At 43.8% G+C, this 20,316-nt stretch overlaps 1 protein-coding gene across 4 annotated transcripts in view; it reads right to left on the minus strand.

The window, feature by feature from the left end:
- LOC102457357 (uncharacterized) overlaps positions 1-20,316 on the minus strand; it is an 86,319-nt gene that overhangs the window by 29,254 nt on the left and 36,749 nt on the right. For all 4 annotated transcript variants that reach the window (XR_016350445.1, XM_089781255.1, XM_089781254.1 and 1 more), the window contains exons 2-6: positions 17,292-17,451; positions 12,642-12,703; positions 11,234-11,466; positions 1,924-2,160; positions 635-709 (exon numbers count right to left, since the gene is read on the minus strand). Coding sequence is in view for 3 of the 4 variants with exons in the window: in XM_089781254.1 (XP_089637380.1) it covers positions 635-709; positions 1,924-2,160; positions 11,234-11,466; positions 12,642-12,703; positions 17,292-17,451 (767 nt within the window). In the remaining variant the exon portion in view is untranslated. The remainder of the gene's footprint in view (positions 1-634; positions 710-1,923; positions 2,161-11,233; positions 11,467-12,641; positions 12,704-17,291; positions 17,452-20,316) is intronic.

A 20,316-nucleotide genomic window follows, 5' to 3' on the forward strand; every position in this document is an offset into this window, starting at 1 on the left:
ACAAAAGGGCAGGGCCAGGAGCAACCATACCTTAGCGCCTCCCGGACTATGGTGTTACCCCTTCCCCCAGGCCTCAGAGCCATGCAGAACAGTGCTCCAGTGGTGATGTAAAGGGCCTGGGGTTCTGGTCGCTGCTGTTGCTGTAGTAGCGGCCAGGAGTCCTGGGCCCCCTTTGAATTGCTGGGCTCTGGACAACTGCTTCCTTTATCCCTCCCTGTGTTCCCCCAACGCCTGAGTGCAGACGTTCAGGCTCGGGCTCTAGGTCCTGTAAGGTGGAGGGGGGGGGCGTTAAATCAAGGAACAGTGGGGGTGGGAAACTGGGTGCATGTTGCATATGGTAGGACGGGGAAGGAATGATTGTAATCAATGATATAGAGAAAACAGCCGGCTGCCCCTCAGCACATTATAATTTATGACATGCCTCACACTGATACTTGTAATTCTTACTCGTTAGGCAATTACTGAGAAAAGTGATGCATGCAGGATCCATTCTTCAAGAAGGATTGTCTCTCTACTGCGTAAAGTGAAAACAAAGGGTGACATCTTGGCCCTAGAGAAATTAATGGCATTTTTGCCTTTGACTTCAGTGGGCCAAGATTTCACCCATACTGCTTTAGGGGGAGAATATACACACCTTGGATTCCATCACAGCTGCAGGTGTGCAGCTCCATCGGATGACACTCATCCCATCTTCCACAGGTAAAATAATCTGGAAAAAACAGCAGTGTCCAAACCATTTCAGCTTCAGGGCACATCACTCTGGGCCTGAGCCAAAGTCCACTGGAGTAAGTGGAAGAGTCTTCTATGGATTCAAGTGAGCTTTTGGCTTGGCTGGGTATTATAGTGGTTTTCCTCTTTGCATGCTGTTCCCTGGACTGTAAAGTCCCTTTCTATCCCAGGCTGACAGTCCTCCATCTTGCCTAAGATTCCCATTCAAGACTGACTACTTTCACAAAGGCTAGATCCATAAAAATGCCGAAATGTCTTCCAGTGTTATAAACAAGACACCACCTCTGAGACTTTCAGTGTATCTGATTTTGATTGTCTCATGAGATTTTAAGTTCTTTGAGACTCCCTAGCAAGAACATTGTTGGAACTTAATAATAATGACTTTGAATCCTCTCTGGATAATCTTGCCTACTACCCTTTGTGTACTTCTGTATGTAACATGCATTTGACCCTCCCAACCCTACGAGGTGTGTGCCTGAACTAGTGCCTTGTCCGGATGGCAACCATACCTTAATGAAAATGACACATCATTTTGCAGACCCAATGCCACTATCCAAACACAAGAAAATAAGATGTGTTGTGACTTAGTGGCTAAGAGTAGAATTCGGGGCCTGAGCAGATAAAGTGTCAAAGACCCCCTTCTGCAGTTGAAGGCATCTGTTCTTGATGACAAAAAAGATCACAACCATTCACAGAATGAACCATTTGGATCTAGTAAATCAGTAAATTTGTAAATAGCAAATAAGTGTTTCACAGGGTGAATAACATAGGCTAAGTCTACACTGCAGAGCTATTTTGGGATTGCACAAATATCCCGAAATAGCTATTCCACATCTTTTGAACAAGCCCATTTTTTCAAAATAATGGGCTCACTATTCCAACATCCCTGTAAACCTCGTTCCATGAGGAGTAAGGGACGTTTTGGAATAGTGCTCTATTTTGAGATTAACTCAAAATAAGCTGCACAATTTGCATAGCTTATTTCAAGCTGTGGGTGCAGAGTAGATGCACCCATGACGACTCTTTTTTGCTCCTCTGCTAGAACTGACAAAAATACATTTTATAGCAAGGCCCTTACTATAAGGACTAGACAGCATGAGTGAGTCAGACTACATCCAGGAGTCTTATAAAACAATACTGCTGAAAGCAATTTCACAGATACTTACAATACCAATGTAACCGTATAGCACTAACCTGCTCCACACGAGGATCTGAATTAATTACAGTATTTAATTTCCTGACAGCTAATACATTTTCATCAGATACGTTCTCCAGGTAGACTTGTCCTTTCATGAGAGTGTTCTCCACACAGATCACTCCATCCATTCTCAGCAAGTGGTTATCCATGACAAAGTGGTAGTCGTTAACAGCATTTCTTTGATCAGCATCAATAAAAACTATATCAAAGTGTTCGCCCACAGCCACTAACTCCTGGAGGGGTGGAAAAATGAGGTGAAAGGAAAAATGCGCTGGTACCATGTAGGTGGAGGGTCTTATAAAATGAACCATCTTCCATACAAAACACATGAAAAACGCCTAACAGAAAACATTGCTTTAAAGTCATATTCCTAATCAAAGGTCATTTTGGCTTGAAAGCAACCTTTTGATTTACAGCGAGCCAAGTAGAACTGGTTGAGATGCTTTTGTCTATAGGCTGACTATCTACACACTATCTAGCCACACAGATAGGTCAAGGCCTTTGAATTCCCCCTAACAGGGCCAGTGCTCACATCTGTGTGAACAACCGAACCCTCGGTGATTTAATACCTCATAAAGCACCACATTTCCAGCTGGTGATGGATGCATGTGGTACAAGTCAGAGGAAATACAAATCAAGATCACTTACACTGGCTCTGAGGCACATCTGTGTCTCCTCTCTGTGGGATATGTCAACCTTTATATTGAGTACATTTTAAAAGTTGCACGCAGCAGGGAATATCTGGTGGGACTGTCACACATGTTCAGTGTTGACCTAATTCTGCTCCCATTGATGTCAACAGGAGTTTTACTATGGACTTCAATGGCAGCAAAGTTAAGCAGGTGCTGAAAGCTTTTGAAAATCCCGCTTGTAATTTCTACTCATAAAGACTCATTACAATGAAGTAACATACAATACAAAAATATTTTGAAGACAATTAAAAGAACCCCTCATGAATCAAAGGCACAAGGTTAGCAAGGGAGTCTACCACAATACTTCCAAGCACCCAAGTCTACGTTCCTTTGTTCTCTCTCTATACCATTATGCACCCACTAGCTGTGGTTTGGTACGTGGACAGATCAGGAGACTGCTGCTGAACATCAACCCCAGGCTAAGTCACCGGCTTGGTGGCTTATGAAATTAAGACTGTAAGTCTGGTTCCTGGTGAGTTTGTGGACCTCTCACAGAAATGTCCACCGTTAGTGCAACTAATTGTCCCCCTCATTGGCATTGTAGCAAATTGGACAAGCAACTAAATGAATTTATGATGAATTAATCACTCTGTAGGGATGACACATCTCTAAGGGCCACAGGTGCGGAAGTTCAAAAAGCTTTATAGAATCATAAAATAATAGAAATGGAAGGAAGCTCAAGAGGTCCTCTGCACTCTGCACTTCCGGCAGGACTAAACTCTGTCCCGATCATCCCTGCTAGATATACACGCTCTTATTTGACTTGTCTGTACACTAAGTGGACTTAATCTTTTTAATCTGTCTCCACATGGAACTATCTCTGGACCCTTTCTCTTTCCACCCTGTTTCTTTTTTCAGATGGGTGAACACAAGGTGAGGGCGGACAACTGATGTATAGAATAGCACTAGAACACCTTTAGCGTTATTTTCTATCCTTTTCTTTCGATAGCCTTCCATTGTATTTTGATCGGCACTGTACACTGAGCAGATATTTGCTCTGAGCTCTCCACAGGACCTTGGGCTGTTTTCCTGAGCTTATTCAGTCATTTGTGGATAACAACATGTGAGAGTAGTTAAAATTATATGTTCTAATGCACATCACCTTGCACTTGTCAGCAAAAGAGTTCATCTGCCATCATGCTGCTCAGTTGTCTAGCTCAGGTAGGTCCCCCTTGATTTAGCCACAATCACAGAATCATAGGGCTGGAAGAGACCTCAGGAGTCCAGTCCCCTGCCCAAAGCAGGACCAATCCCAACTAAATCAACCCAGCCAGGGCTTTGTCAAGCCAGGACTTAAAAACCTCTAGGGATGGAGATTCCACCAATTCCCTAGGTAACCCATTCCAGTACTTTACTACCCTCCTAAGCTATGTCTAGACTGCAAGCCTCTTTCGAAAGAGAGCGTCTAGACTGCACGTTGAACTTTCGAAAAAGCGGCTTGCTTTTTCGAAAGAAAGCATCCAGTGAGTCTGGATGCTCTCTTTCGAAGAAGCCCTATTTACATTGAAGAACGCCTTCTTTCGAAAGAGGAACTTTCGAAAGAAGGTGTTATTCCTCGTGAAATGAGGTTTACCGCCATCGAAAGAAAAGCTGCGTTCTTTCAATTTAATTTCGAAAGAACGTGGCTGCAGTCTAGACGCAGGTGAGGTTTTTTCGAAAAAAAGCTACTTTTTTCGAAAAAACCCCTGAGTCTGGACACAGCCCTAGTGAAATAGTTTTTCCTAATATCCAGCCTAGACCTCCCCCACTGTAACTTGGGGGAGGAATAGAAGAAGGTGAAACAACCTGAATAGAGAGCCATTACATGTAAGTTTTGTGGCTTTCAGCTACAGCACAGCCACCTACACATATTGCATGTAAGAGTCAAATACTCAGGATCAGATGGCACACACCTAAAAGCGAGGAATAAATTTAACAGCAAAGCAGTGGAATTGCAACCCGAAATATGCAATCTCGTTAAAGTGAAGCGATTATTCCAGAGGATGCCACTGATGAGTATGACATATAACAGGGTTATTTGTTGACCAGGTGGGCAGTGTTATAGATTACCTGTGTGGTGTTTGATGCCCTCTCTGCCCTGAAAGCTGCTCTGGGACATTCAGAATTCCATCTGGGAGGATTCTGTTGGCAGCTGCATGTGTTTCAACAATGCCCCACTGCATCCATGTACCTAGAGCAGATGTAAAGTCTTTCAAGCCTGGTCATTTAGAGTAGAAGAAGACTAATGATGTTGCCCTGGACTGGCTGTTTCTACCCCAGTAAATCTTAACAGCATGTCTTATCTCCAGCTTTTTCTTTGTCATGTTAAGGCTTTGGGCAAAATGAGGAAGAGTGATCTCCGGTGATGTATGAAAGGAAGAATTAACCTTAGTAACAAATGACTTTGGAGTATGAAGTATTGTCATATCCTTCTGAAACACGTAGTAAGGTTCATGACTTCTAACAGAGGTTTCTGAAATTCTTCTAAAATGGTGATTCGGACCAAGAAGCATGTATTCATGGTAAGAAAATGTGGGGAATTAGATAACTGTAGAGCAGATGGATGGGTTATGAAAGCTCAATGCACTGTGGTCTGGTCAGAGGCCGGGAAGATAAGCCTGACTGTAGCATGGAGAGACATAGTATCGGTAAGGCACTTAGATAGCACCGAGTAGTCTACCAGAGACATACACGAGCATGCATTTATGACACTGTTTACTGATGAGATATAACCAAATCTTACAACCAAATCTCAGCTCTTTTGCAATAAATCCTTCAGAACTGGGTCACCTAGTTTTCTAGAGCTGATCTTGCTATCTCAGAACTACTAAGAGACTTCACTTAGGCCAACATGATGGAAGGTTTGCAGGAGGCTAGGATGGGCTTTGTTATTTTGGGAAAGTATCTCATTTTGTTTAACCTTGTTACTGTGTAGCCAAGCTGTGAGGTTCAGGAAATCAAGGTAGGGATGCAGGAGAAATCTTTGGGATAAGAGTTTGCTGGGAGGATGAGTTGGAAGTCTGTTGAAAATTCCACTAGATCTGAGAACCACAGACAGTTTGTGTTGACTAGAATGGCCATTGTTTTCGCCTTTTTGATTTTTCAAATTATCCTTCCTGCTACGGGAGGAAGACACGCAGAAGCGGATTTGGCCCTCTCTAAGCTAGAACATCTGTTCCCGATAATTTCTGGTCTGTTGCCCTAGTGAAGAAATGGCTTGTTTGGCATGTTAGCACTGGATTAGGTCCACCTGGGGATCAGCTAGATTTCTTCATGATTCAGACACACATCTGAGATCATGGCCTGCTGATAACTTACCTGTGTTGTGATCCCTTTCATGGGGAATGACCTGCCGGACTCTAAGCAGCATTCCACTTGGCAGAGGATCCACGTCACAAAGCGGTAGACTTTGACGCCCTAGGCCCATTTATGCTCATTTACAAAAAGGCCATCACACGAGATGGCTAATCCAGGATGTGCTCCTTTCTTACCTGATTCTCCAAGCCTTAAGCCCTAGGTTTGAGATGACCAGAAGTCTCTCGTCATGACCACATTCCCTGTGCATGGAGGTGCCACATGACAGACTGGCTAAGGCTGGTTAGAATGAAGGGGTCTTTATTGTGAAGCAAGATTCCTGCCCTCGCATGATCATCCTGTTTCCACTAGCTTAAGGACAGGCAGGATTTATGGGGCCCTATGCAGTACTATTAAACTGGTGTCCCTTTGCCTGATGGCAGGTGGGGGGATGACAGTTTTTTAGAGATGTGATTTTAAAACTTGGAGCAGTACACTAATGAAATTTTAAACTAAGATCCTGTTGACTAACACAGTAAGGTCAGGAACTGGCAGTATATACACATGCCTGATAAATGGCTTCATTACCACTTGAATGGCTTTTTCAAGTCTTCTTCCTCTCCCTGTTCTGTGATTGGGTGGACATTAAGACCCAGCGGTGCTCCAAATTTGCGGGTGCCCTAACATGACTGCATATTCTGCGTCTGGATGAGGATGGTCCTGGGGACAGGTAGTAGTAACCTTCCCTCATGCTTTAGTCCAGCGAAATCCATGAAATTCCCTCCCCTCCATCCTTCCCTGTGGTGTCATCTCTGGGCAGGCCATCAGAAGACACGGGAGCTGGCAGTAAAGGTGCACGGGTAACACCTTCCTTTGTGGCACCATGACTCTGTCCCTGGATTTCCCTGATGGTTTTCTGTCTGGGGAGGCTGTGGCCCTGCTGGTCTCTGAGGATGCTTTGGAGGGCACCAGAGGATGCAAAGGTTGCAACAAGCTACCTAGTCTCTCATCCCCTCCCACAGGCAGAGTGGAGTAAGATCCAGGGAGCAGCTGTGACCAATATCTCCTGATAGACATCCTTTGTCTTGCTCTATTTGGGCAGGTTTAAAGAGAGAGATGCAGTTTAGTGGGAGCCCTGGTTGGGGAGCAAAGTACACAAAATATTGGTACTATCAAGGAGAGGACGGGGGGATTCTGGTCAATGCTATCCACGGAAGAAGCTTTTAAAATATGGACGTGCAATGGGTAGGATGGGTGTGTTTTGATTAGACCACCGGAGACAACAGCTGGCCCATCAAGTGCCCAACATTCAGGTTGCGGTGGGGAGGGATAGCTCCATGGTTTGAGCATTGGCCTGCTAAACTCAAGGTTGTGAGTTCAATCCCTGAGGGGGCCATTTAGCAATCAGGGGCAAATCTGTCAGGGATGGTACTTGGTCTTGCTGTGAGAGCACAGGACTGGATGGACTTAATGATCTTTCAAGGTCCCTTCAGTTCTATGAGATAGGTATATCTCCATATATTTGTTTTTATTATATAATAACCCAGGCCCCCGAGGGCTGTCTGACCCCTCTCTATTATTTACGGGAAGAGAAGAGCGGAGATCCAGGAAGAATTCAGCTGTCTGCAAAATGTTCTGCTGAGTCTACTTGGGAATAATTCCTGTGCAATCTCCATCCCTTTGCGATGGAAGCATCAAGAAAAATTGTCTTAATCCAGGGTCAGCATGGCTGTAAATATAACTTTTTCTTACCGCACATAACTATTTTTCTTTACAACAATCTCAGAACTGTGTGGTACATTGAAAGTATAGTGGAAGACAACACGTTAAAGAGCGTGGTCGTGGCAAAGAGCAGAGACAAGACTCCCTGAATGAGCAAATGAATGAATCCTCTGGCAAGTTTTATTTAAAACCTGATGTAGTTGTGATTGCAACCACCACTCACAACAGGTACCTGCAGACTCACTCAACAGAATGACTGTCCAGTCTCTTTCATATGAATCGTACAGTCAGTGTATTCTAATAAAGATAAACTCAAAACTCATTACCTTTGATATGCCTTGTTCTTGACCTAAATGTAATAGTAATATTTCCTTAGGGTACATGATATACATGAAAAAGTTCAGCTTCCTTTTAAAACACCATTAGAATATTTTACTGTATGTGGACATACACTCTGGTTACTCCTAAATGCTATTCTATTGAGTACAGTTTATATTCACTGGCAAAGCTAAATCTCAGGGGAAGCCAGAGAGGGAATGCAATTTCTAGTAATAACAGCTCACAACAGTGAATACTATCCACTTATCCCCACAATTTCCAGCTATTTTGGACTCCTTTCTGAATTAACCTTTCATATCAAAAGGAGCAATTCTGCACACTAGAGACTCCGACACAATTTCATGCATAATTTATTCACTCAGTTCAACATTAAACGCAGAGTCCTTGACTTTGTCAAGGTGGATTCTGTTGGCAGACTTCACAAGCAGCAAAACAGGAGAAATGAGATCTGCAACTCAACCTATTCACCTACTCTTTCTGGTAAAAAGGGGGTGGAGGGTGAACTCTACATGCTTGCACAATGCCCTGCCATCAACACGATCTTCTGCAAGCACATTTTTGCTGTTGTGGTTTAGACTTTGAAATGGAAACAACACAATAACAAACTTGACTAATGTCCCTTGCACTTTGCATTCTCATCGGGCCTGATCCTGCATTCTTTGTTCAACAAAAAAACTCCCTGCACAAGTCAATAGGGGCTTGTCTACACTACAGAGAAGATGCTGCTGATGCTGCTGCAGTCGATCTTCCAGCGTTCGAATTAGCGGGTCTAGTGAAGTCATGCTAATTCAAGCTGAGAGGGCGCCACCATGGGTGCCAGTAGACCTGCTCCTACGAGGATTAAGGGAATTCAAAAGGAGAGTGTGTTCCCGTCAACTTCTCACTGTGTGGATGGCACCAAGATACAATTTAAGATACTTTGACTCCAGCTACATTATTAACATAGCTGGAGTTATGTATCTTAATTCAAACTTATCTCCTAGTGTAGACCTAGCCTATGAGTTTTGTGTACAGGATTGGGCTTGTTACGAGCGTATGCCTTGCAAATGGGTGAAGACATGTTATTCAGACAAAAAAAAACCTCCTATGTGTGGTAGGCTAATGGAGTTGAGGTCCTCTGTGTAGCATCCTTGAATTTAGCAGGGCTCTGCCATAGAAGAGAACATTTGGACTCAGCTTTTTATCCCCTTATTTTTTTAAGATCAGAAAGGACCATTACATCATCTAGTCTGACCTCTTGCACACCTAACCCACTCCCTGTTCTTTACTAAATTGGATTTTTTTAATGAAAAAATAAATACTAGTCATTACTACTGTACCTCTTAAACAGGTTTTTCCCCATGTACATAAAAACGGCTATACTGGATCAGACCAATGGCCCATCTAGCCCAGTATTCTGATCTTCTGACAGTGGCCAATGACAGATGTTTCAATGTTTCAAACAAAACAGGGAAATTATCAAATGACCCAACCCATCATTCAGTACCAGCATTAGGGACAACACAGCATGATACTGCTCCCCTGACCATCTGGGCTAATGGCCACCAATGGTCTTATCCTCCTTGTTCTTATCTAATCCTTTTTTTAATCCAGTATTGTTTAACCTTCACAGCATCCCCAGATAAGGAGTTCCACAGGTTGTAGTTAATCTAACAAAATTCCCATCTACCAACAGAGGCTGCAACATGAGCTGGATCACTATGACAAAATATCTATTGACTTCAGAGGAGCAGGGTCAAGTGCGGATACAATAATTCTTCAATAAGGAATCCACGGTTGTGTGGCAATAAACATGTCTTACCAAACACTGAACACTTTCAACTCCCACTACCTTATATGGGAGTTCAAGGCATTGAGCCTCTTACAGGATTATGCTTGAAATATTCTTTTGGTAGTTGCGGATAAGAAGCAACGTGAAAATATAAAATCAATGGCAGAATTATGTTTCAAGGATTTAATTTTCACTCCCATCCTGGTACCTTCTTTAATCGCTACACAGCAGGTACCACTCCTGCCTCTGGATATTTTAATTCAGTCACAGTAAGTCAGTTGCATAGAACGAGCACTAGAGAGCAACAGCAATTCAATTAATTTCACACTCCCTGCAGGGAGCAAGGATTTTAAACACCGCTCATTGCAGGTGATCTGCATCATTGTGTGTCCCAGGTGTATGTCAAAGCTCTCTCTTTCTTTCCTACCAAATGCATAGGTCACAAAAGCCAGAGGTCAAAGAGCTCCTGGCCATTTAATTTTAGAAACAAACACAGTCCCTGCTAATGCAAATAATGTGACAGCTGAGCCCACACTTTCAGACTGAAGAGGATATTCGTATGAAGTGACTGGCATTAGTACTAAAAACACCCCTTGCTTAATGAGGTCTACTGTGGGTCAGTGGCAGAAATAGAACCATCAGCGCCAAAAGTTTGTGTAGCTACTTCTTCCAATAAAGGAACTACCTCTTCCAATAAAGTCTACTACTCCATTCAAAGCTATGAGTGGTAGATTTTACTCTTCTATGAGACTAACCAATGGACAAGGCAAAACCTCTCACTACCATGAAACATAATGCTCTGGAAGTGAGAAATGTGAGACACCCCAATTGGGGCAACAGTAGGAAAATATCTAGAGATTATCACCAAAGCAAAGACCACTTCCGCTACAGCATTTAGTCCATCAGCTATAAGTTGTCCCGGATGGCTAGTCTCCATGAGGTCACTCACAGAGTGCCACTTGTATACTTTGACCCTGTATTGCTTTGGGAATCATAAGTTCTGACCCAAAGTCCATGGAAGTCAGTAGAAAGGTTTCAGTTAACTTCTAAGGGCCTGATCCAAAGTCCACTGAATAGAGAGATGAATTGTTCTCCTGATTAGAACGTTTCAACTCTTTTAGATGGGGAATAGAAACAATACCATGTGATTTAGTGGTTTAGTCTCACACCAGGAATAATAAACTGCCCCATCTAAATAGCTGAAATGAACAGTTCATGAACAATCCATAGAGTCAACTTTGATTGCATATGACATGGAAATCAGGATAAATCAACAAACGACCAGTGAATAGGAAATAGGTCTACATTTATTTGCAACAAATACCACAACCAGCTCTAAAATGGCTCCCCTTCCTGGAGATTGGGATCACTTCAGCCAGGAAATGTCTTTTTGTTCTGTCGTTGTATACCGCCTAGCACAATGGGATGCTGGCCTATGGCTGTGGCTCTTAGATATTACGGCAATACAAATAACGAATACTAAATAATAATAACGATAAGTGAGTTTACCTCCAAAGTGTCTGCAATTGGTCCCACTTTCACACTTATCTTTTTAGCATGAGATGAGTAATCAGACGCTTCCTGGCTTTTCCCTCCAAGATATGGCTCTACTGAACATGCAGTTATTTTTCCATCATCTGGCAATGCCTCTGACAGAGCAAGGATACTGTAACCTTTAAGCCTGCCAATTAATAAAATCCTCTTGGCTCCAACCATATGAACAAACATCCTGAGAACTTGGCCTATTCAAATAATAGAATACACAGTAAAAAATAACCACATTCAAGACAATACATTTTACATGGTTCACAATGAAAATTAAATCTAACTTCTAAGCGATCATCATTTAAAAAAAAAATCACATCTTAAAACACTTTAGAATAAGGGTTTTAACAACAGAATCTGACAGCATCTCATCTAAAATGCTGCTAACTACAACAGAATAAAGGTACTGAGTTTTAAATGTAGAGTCTTTATCATCAATGCTGGTATTGTTTAAGTGCTTGTTAAATAGTGCTTGAAATATTGCATATTTTAACATTCCCCCCAGAAGAAAATGGCTTTAAGATGTCTCCTGTATTCTTTCTGGGACCAGGTTAAAAAAAAATCACATTACCTTGCATTTGCTCTTAGAGTCATTATCCCTAGACAGCACCATCATTTAAGAAATTTATCATCGGCTCTGTCCTCTGAACAATGTATTAGTGTAATACATTACAAGAGTGCTTTGCTGCGATGATGTATCACAGAAAAGATGGCAACATCTGGGAAGAATGAGTCCAGGAATAGATTTAGTGCAATGGCTTTGCACGTGAACACAACCCCAAGTGTCATTAGTTTGGAAAGGACCAATATTTGCCACGCTGCAAGCACACTTACACAACCTCTGCCCAAATGCCATTTTTTAGAAAGATGCCCTTCAGCTCATTAATCTGATCTCTTTATTATTTGTGAATGAGGCAGGGCAGGTTTGAAAACTGGATTTTCAAGAAAAAATGAAGAAGAATCAAACTGTGGAGAAAACTCTCATTTAATTTTGTTTTTACCCTGCACCCCAATCGCTTGCACATGTCCAAACTACGTCCCTCTGTCGAAAGAGGGATGTAAAGTAGGCAAATGGAAAGTGCAAATTAAGCTTTCGAAAGTCAAAGCGCTGTCTAGATGCGGTTCTTTTGAAACCCACCCCCAAAAAAGCGCTCAGACACCATTATGCAAATGAAGTGTGGGATATTTAAATCCCTGCTTCATTTGCGCTTTCGATTTGCCTAATTTACATCCCTCTTTCGACAGAGTAGTTGCCCACCCACACCATAGAAACTCTCTCTCCAAGATACACGGAGACAAACAACATGGTCTTACAGGCAACTGGCATTCAGAGCTTGTATCATTTAATTATGGTTCATGCTGATAGACTTGCCTTTTAGATAGCCAGAGGTATATTCTTTATGAGGTGTAGCTTTTGCTTCAAGTGAGGCAGTTCTAAAAAAGGAAACAATCAGTTCAGTGTTACTGTCTTATACAACATCTGCAAATCCTACATATGAAAGGGCATGAGACAAAACATGGAATGATATGCAAGAACATCGGGGCCTGGAAGAACAACTGGTACCCTGAGACAGGGGCTGGAACAGCTAGCATAGTGGGGGTGCAGAGAATCATTGAACCAAACTGTAAACCCTGTATTGCATGGAAATTCCTTCAAAGCAGGAGATGCGTCAGCACTCCTATTTCCATCATCCATGTACCCTAACTACAAGCATCCCTAGAGGGTTTTGTAGCAGGCAAAGAGCTTTATAGGAAGATGACTAAACTGTTCTGCTGCAGAACGTTCTGGAAGCTCCAATGTTCCACGAGTCACAGAAACCATGGGAATCAATCGAACTGTAGGAGAACACAACCTCCCCAGGCATGAGGTAGTCGGTTGCCATGGCTTGCATAAAACAGAACTGCTGTAAAGGAAACAAGATCCCTCATTGAGAGCTGATAGGTGCTAACCCCTCCCTGCCCCCACCCCCACTGTTCTTGCCATACTGAATCTGTGACCTCCATGGAACATTGCGCTCCTGAGCTGGCACCTCCAGTTCAGAGCTACTGCCTTCAGAAGGCTCAGTTCCTTGAGGATGGAGCTCATGTAACCCTCTCCCTCTAGCTAGGGAAGAACCCACCGGCTATGAGGAGATTCCCTGATCATCATCTTGTGTGTGGCCAGGCATTATTTCAGAGTGTTAGTTGAAAGGAACTTAAATTTCTTACGGGTACAGTCCTATTGCATCCTGAGTCTGTGCCAGCTCTTTAAATAGCTCCCTGCTGGCTGTTGCCGCAGCTCAGCCAGCTCTTGCTGGACCTGCGCCCCAGAGCGCACCTGCTTCCTTTCACCTCTGCTGTTCACACAGTGCAGGCTGATCAGACTGGGCTAAATAAGGGTATGTCTACCCAGCAGTTAATCACCCTGGCCTGTGTCAGCTGATTTGGGTTTGTGAGGCTCTGGCTATGGGACTGTTAAACTGCTATGCAGATATTCAGGCTTGGATTGGATGCTGGGAGTAGGAAAGCTCTGCTTTAGGATGAAGACAGCCTGGGATATTGACAGGCGGGACCAAGAGCCTGGCCAGGTTCCTGGGCCAGGCAGCGGGGATCCTGCTCCGTGCCCCCAGAAGGGATGGGGCCTTGGGCAGACAGGGCAGAGGCAGGACTAGGCAGCCCTTAGTACTGCCTAGAGAGTGCCACACCTCCCTGCTTCCCCAATTCTCTCTGCTGCCCAGAGTGCACTGGCGGACATTGTACTCGGGCAGCAATTTAAAAGGTCCGGGGCTCAGACGACTGCCAAGAGAGGCCGTGGCAGCCAGGACCTCCGGGCCCTTTGGAATCACTGGGCCCCAGAGCAGTTGGCACCTTTACTCCCCCATGTCGGCGGGCCTGGATACTGAAGAGAAAAGATACCAGACAGTTGAGATGCCTCATCTGAGGAGAACAGCCACAACAGGAGGCCCGTGATGCTTCTGCAGGCCAGAATTTTAAGCTCCTGGAGCTATTTTTGCTCTACTCCCTTCCTTCCACACACCCCCTCCCCACCAACCTTCAGTAAAATGAGAAAGAATTCATAACCCATATCAGACACACTCAGATAATCCAAGCCTTGAAGAGCTGAACATTTCATATAACCTCTTTTCTGCCCCTCACAAATGCTTTAACAACTTTAATAAGATAATGTATAGCTATTATCATACAGCTCGCGTAAGTCAAACAACTATCAGCTATTATTTCAGCAACAGAACTAATGCTCAGCATTCCTGTAATCCGCAGACTGGAACAGTTTACACATTGTCAATTTCAGAAAGAACTGGCTTTTTCCACATATCAGAAATTTACGCTGATAGATGAGAGCTGTTTAGCAGACCCTATACACCCAGGTAATATGCTGCAGCTCAAAGAGGAATAATGAGGGTATCAATTGGACTTCTGAATTAATGATACCTAAAATTAGTTTAATTAATTAGTTTAGTTACTAGAATAATTTAGTTAGCAGCATAATTAATATTTGTAAAGCACTTTTGTGATAAAAGCTTGAAAGCATACAAAGGCAGTCCCTTAACATGCTTTACATAGAAAGTTCATCTGTGTTTACTCCTACCTAGAAGCAGCAAATAGAGAACAGCATTTTAAAAAGAACGATGGCTGCATTAGAGCAGGATTTCCAGTGTTGAGGATTGTTAAAAACATAGAATCACAGAACACAAGAACTGGAAGGGACCTCAAGAGATCATCAAGTTCAGTCCCCTGCCCTCACAGCAGGACCAAGCACTGTCTATATCATCCCTGATAGATGTCTGTTTAACCTGCTTTTGAGTATCTCCAGAGATGGAGATTCCACAACCTCCCTAGGCAATTTATTCCAGTGTTTAACCACCCTGACAGTTAGGAAGTTTTTTCTAATGTCCCACCTAAATCTCCCTTGCTCCCATGGTTTGTTCTTCTTATTAGTGGTTGAATCCTCACATTCCTTCCTAGGCCTCTACACTCCATGGCTACATCTAGACTGGCAAGATTTTGCACAAAAGCAGCCACTTTTGCGCAAAATCTTGCCGCCTGTCTACACTGGCCACGAGAATTTGCACAAGAACACTGACTTTCTACTGTACAAAATCAGTGGTTCTTGCACAAATACTCCAATGCTCCCACTCAGGGATAAGCCCTCTTGCGCAAGTATTCTTGCACAAGAGGGCCAGTGTAGACAGCTAAGTTAATTTCTTGTGCAAGAAAGTCCGATGGCTAAAATGGCCATTGGAGCTTTCTTGCGCAAGAGCGCGTGCGTCTACACTGCCACGAATGCTTTTGCACAAAAGTTGTCTTTTGCACAAAAGCATTCATGCCAGTATAGACGCTCTCTTGTGCAAATACTTTTAACGGAAAAACTTTTCCATTAAAAGTATTTGCGCAAAATCTTGCCAGTCTAGACGCAGCCCATGTGGGTGGATCCCTGTGCCTGGTCTGAGCCCAGAAAAGTCCATATGAAGGTCACGACAGGACTGGGGCCTTAGCTAGTAACAAGGTGTTTTGCTAAGTCCTTACTCAGACAAACTCCATGGCTACGTCTACACTGGCCCCTTTTTCGGAAGGGGCATGCTAATTTTGAAAGTGGGAATAGGGAAATCCGCTGGGGATTTAAATATCCCCCGCAGATTTAAATAAACATGTCCGCCGCTTTTTTCTGGCTTGGGGAAAAGCCGGAAAAAAAGCGTCTAGACTGGCCCGATCCTCCGGAATAAAGCCCTATTCCGGAGGATCTCTTATTCCTACTTTGAAGTTCTTTGAAGTAGGAATAAGAGATCCTCCGGAATAAGGCTTTATTCCGGAGGATTGGGCCAGTCTAGACGCTTTTTTTCCGGCTTTTCCCCAAGCCGGAAAAAAAGTGGCGGACATGTTTATTTAAATCCGCGGGGGATATTTAAATCCCCCGCGGATTTCCCTATTCCCACTTTCAAAATTAGCATGCCCCTTCCGAAAAAGGGGCCAGTGTAGACGTAGCCCATGATTTTTATAGTAACAGACAAGAATTAGGCCCCTTCTTTCTTGGTTCTTGGTAAACCATTCAAAAAATCATAGCACTTTGGCTTTTAAATGAATTCTAAAAGAGAAGACGACAGTTAAATAGGGTGCGTATACTGAATCTACCAAGGCAATCAGTGGATTCTCTTCTGTTGACTTCTTCAAAGCAAGACTGGATACCTTTCTGAAAGACACGCACTCATCAGACATGAGTGACGGGTCTCATTATGGGTAATTGGATCACATTCTATTGCTTGTAGTATACACAGGATCTATTTTATTCGGGTTCTTATGCTGTGCTTATTGGCACAGTATCTGAGCATCTACCCTGGGTCATTAAGGAACATGGCTAATACCTGTCTTATGTTTGTTTTCTCATCCTGTTCTCAGAGGGAGATGTGTTCAGACTGGCGTGTTTAGGTTTGGATTTTGGAATGTACCAGTTTTGTGTGTGTGTGTGTGTGTGTGTGTGTGTGTGTGTGTGTGTGTGTGTGTGTTTTCACACACCCATACATGCACACATAGATCCTCATTGCTGTTTGTTTGTTAATGTTACAGAAGGCAAGGTTAAAACATATGCCTTCTACACCTAATGGAAGGTGGTGAAGTTAGTAATGGCTCTTAGTTCCTGTGAGAACGTATTCCATAGTCTTGGGACAGCCCTGAGACCTTAAAATCTATGGCAGAGGTGGGGGTCCTTTTTTGGGTCAGGGGCCACTGATCCAAACAAGAATCAGTTGGGTGCCACACACAACTAAAAAGCAAAAAACCAACCCACTGATGTGGCCCCCAACTGAGGAGAAAGGCACTCCCCACATTCCCCTCGCACACCAGAGCCTAGGGAGGCCCAGCCTAGAAGATTATGTGTGCGCCAGCCCCTTGGAATACCAGTGTGGGCTCCCCTGAGCCTCAGGGGGCTGGATCCAGGCAAGCCAGGGGCTGGAGGTTCCCCACCCCAATCTGTGGGTTTAGGGATCAGACCCTGAGAAAAACGCCCATGGTAACAAATGAATCGCCTTACTTCTTTCCAGTCACCATTGTGTCCAAATACGGGTCCAGTCCAACAGCAACAGCCAGCGCTTTCTGCAAATAATGCTTTAGTTGTTCAGGAACATGAGGGTTGCTCAGTGCTATTTCTCTGGCTTTCCTAAGGTTCTCAGCAACGAGCCCCATTGGGGTTTCTGAAAGAGTAAAACAAAAAGGAAGCACATTTCCAACTGAACATGGCAGTAAGTGGTACAGTGATTTTGTGACTGCTTTGTGATTCATGGTTGCCAGGGAATGTAGAAATCAGAACGAGTAGATTTTTTTTTATTTATTTAAACATTTGTTCCAAATGAAAAATGTTTTTTTTTTAGTAAAATGAAAATGTGTACTTTTTTGAAAAAACAAAGAAAGGTTTTGGGCGTTTGCCAATTGCTGTGTCTCCCTCCCCACTTTCCAGTGGAAAAATGGAGGGTGGGAAGGAAGGTGGATGACAAGATGAACACTTTTGTGTTTTTGAAACCAGGAATCAAATTTTGTTTTTTGACTACATGAAAATAAAATAAAATAATTCCATAAAAAAAAATCAGACTAAGTTAAAAGCACTCATTTTGATTGAAAATATTAATGGAAAATACATAGAATTTTTCAACTTGTTCTTGTAGAAATCAAGAGCTTCTGCTCCAAAACATGCAGGACCAGACCCTCTCACCTGACTTAAAACAGAATCTTCATTAATGGTAGAAATGGCCATTAAAGGGCATGTGATATGCTCATTACCCACTGGTTAGTATGTATTTACTGGGCTCATTCTGTGCCTAATTTAAGGAGACAGAGTCCATTATAGCTCCAGCTAGGAAGACTTGACTTTTTAGTTTGTGTGTCTAGCTCCAAAAGTCCTGGTTCAATCCCTGTGTGCTGGCCAAAATGTATTTGTCACACACACACACACACACACACACACACACGCTCTCTCTCTCTCGGGACTGACATTCCATCTGGCACAGTGCAACGGTGTAAGTTACAATCAGAAAAAGTTTGTCTTGAAGCATTTGGGACTGATGCGTTGCAACACAATGCGACTCATCGCTGTGGCGCCTCCTGCTGGCCACGCAGGAATTAGCACCACTCAGTGCTGGAGTGACCCCTTCTGGCTGGTGTCTGATCTGTTACCCGTTTGCGTTAATGGATCAGTCACCTTACATTAGAACCTGCATCCTTTCAAGAACATGGTGTCCTCCCTTCTCAATATTGCCCTGATGCAGTCTCAACACACTCTGGGGTCCTCCCTTTCATCGAACCCCCAGTCCTCTATACTCACCTTACCTCAGGGCAGGGCCAGACGGAGGCATGGGCGAGCTGGACTGAGTGTTTTCCTCCACTCCAGGAGCCCTTATTCATACTGCCCCAGCTGGCCCTTAATTATCTGCTGCTTTCTGCTCCCTAGACTGGTTTGAACCCTTGTAGGGCCAATGCAGAGCAGACACCCTGTCACATGGGTGTTCAAAATGAACATGCTGGCACTGGTCCTTGGTTGCATGGTGAGAGCTGGTCATTCTCCCTGGTCATGAATTTTTGACAAAGCTGGTTGTTTGTTTGTTTGTTTACAGGGAGAGAGACTTACTGCAGCTTGGTGCCCAGGATACTCTCATGGGATGTGGAAGAACTAGATTCAAGTCTGTGCTCCAAATTCGGAAGAGCAGGGACTTGTACCTTGACCCCCCCGCTTACCACAGGACAGCCTTAAGTTCTGAGCTGCTGGCTCTCTGGAGTCTCCCTTTCTCTGTGTTGGTGTAGGAATGCTATCATGAATTGCACATATACACTCAGGCTGCGTCCAGACTGGCATGATTTTGCGCAAAAGCAGCCACTTTTGCACAAAATCTTGCCGCCTGTCCACACTGGCCGCAAGTATTTGCACAAGAACACTGACTTTGTAATGTACAAAATCAGTGGTTCTTGCGCAAATACTCTGACCATCCCGCTCAGGGATAAGCCCTCTTGCGCAAGTATTCTTGCGCAAGAGGGCCAGTGTAGACAGCCATGTTAATTTCTTGCACAAGAAAGCCCGATGGCTAAAATGGCCATTGGGCTTTCTTGTGCAAGAGAGAGTCTACACTGGCACGGATGCTTTTGCACAAAAGCAAATCATTTGCGCAAAGGCACATGCCAGTGTAGATGCTCTCTTGCGCAAATACTTTTAACGGAAAAACTTTTCCGTTAAAAGTATTTGTGCAAAATCATGCCAGTCTAGACGCAGCCTCAAGGTTATGGCCCTGCGAGGTGCCCCACAGTCTGCATGGGAATGAGACACCCCACTGCCCTCTCAAGACCAACCACGAATTGTTGCTAAGGAACTAGAGATAGTGCCCCCCTTCCACGAGCCCAACTTGCTAATTTACCAAAGACATATTATAAACAATTGCTGCTGCGTACCGTACTTTGTTTTGTTTTTTGCTTTATACCCCTACACAAGCACCTATGGACCACACCCATCACCTATCGGGAAGGCACTGTTACCACTCCTACGCAGCCCGCTTGGAATGTAGCTATGCCTTGCACTTCTTGGGGTGGGGAGACATGATTATACTTGTGTTTAGCAATTGTGTTAACCTGAGCCGTGGGCGGAGTTACTGTGTAAGCTTTTAGACTTTTGGCTTATTGGCTCATGATATCTTGCTGCTAGAACCTATTCAGGAGCTTGGAGACGCCCCTCCCTATTGTTTCCCTCCGCCCATCAGCTCCCTTTATAGTGTCTTGTAATCATTTACTTGGCAGTGTTCGCTGAGCAAGGTGGCACTCCGCCAGCGCTCTGTGTAATAAACCTTCTTGCTTGATTCTCCGCGGTGTCTACATTTTTGGTTTCCAACACTTGGATTGTGCAAAAAGGGTCTTTGCTTTGTCTTGCTGAGAAATGAGAAACACTTCTGGAATCTCAAACCTCCTCACCAGTGGGGAAAACCTTTTTCTGTACTACTGTCGACGAACTAGACTACAGCACAAAACTCAGGACCTCCTGCTTCAAAAACAGCTATGAAGCACTGTAGTATTCGGGCTTCCGT

Source organism: Pelodiscus sinensis, chromosome 11 (genome assembly GCF_052426305.1).
Source record: "Pelodiscus sinensis isolate ZL-2025 chromosome 11, ASM5242630v1, whole genome shotgun sequence".
Classification (NCBI taxonomy): Eukaryota; Metazoa; Chordata; order Testudines; family Trionychidae; genus Pelodiscus; species Pelodiscus sinensis.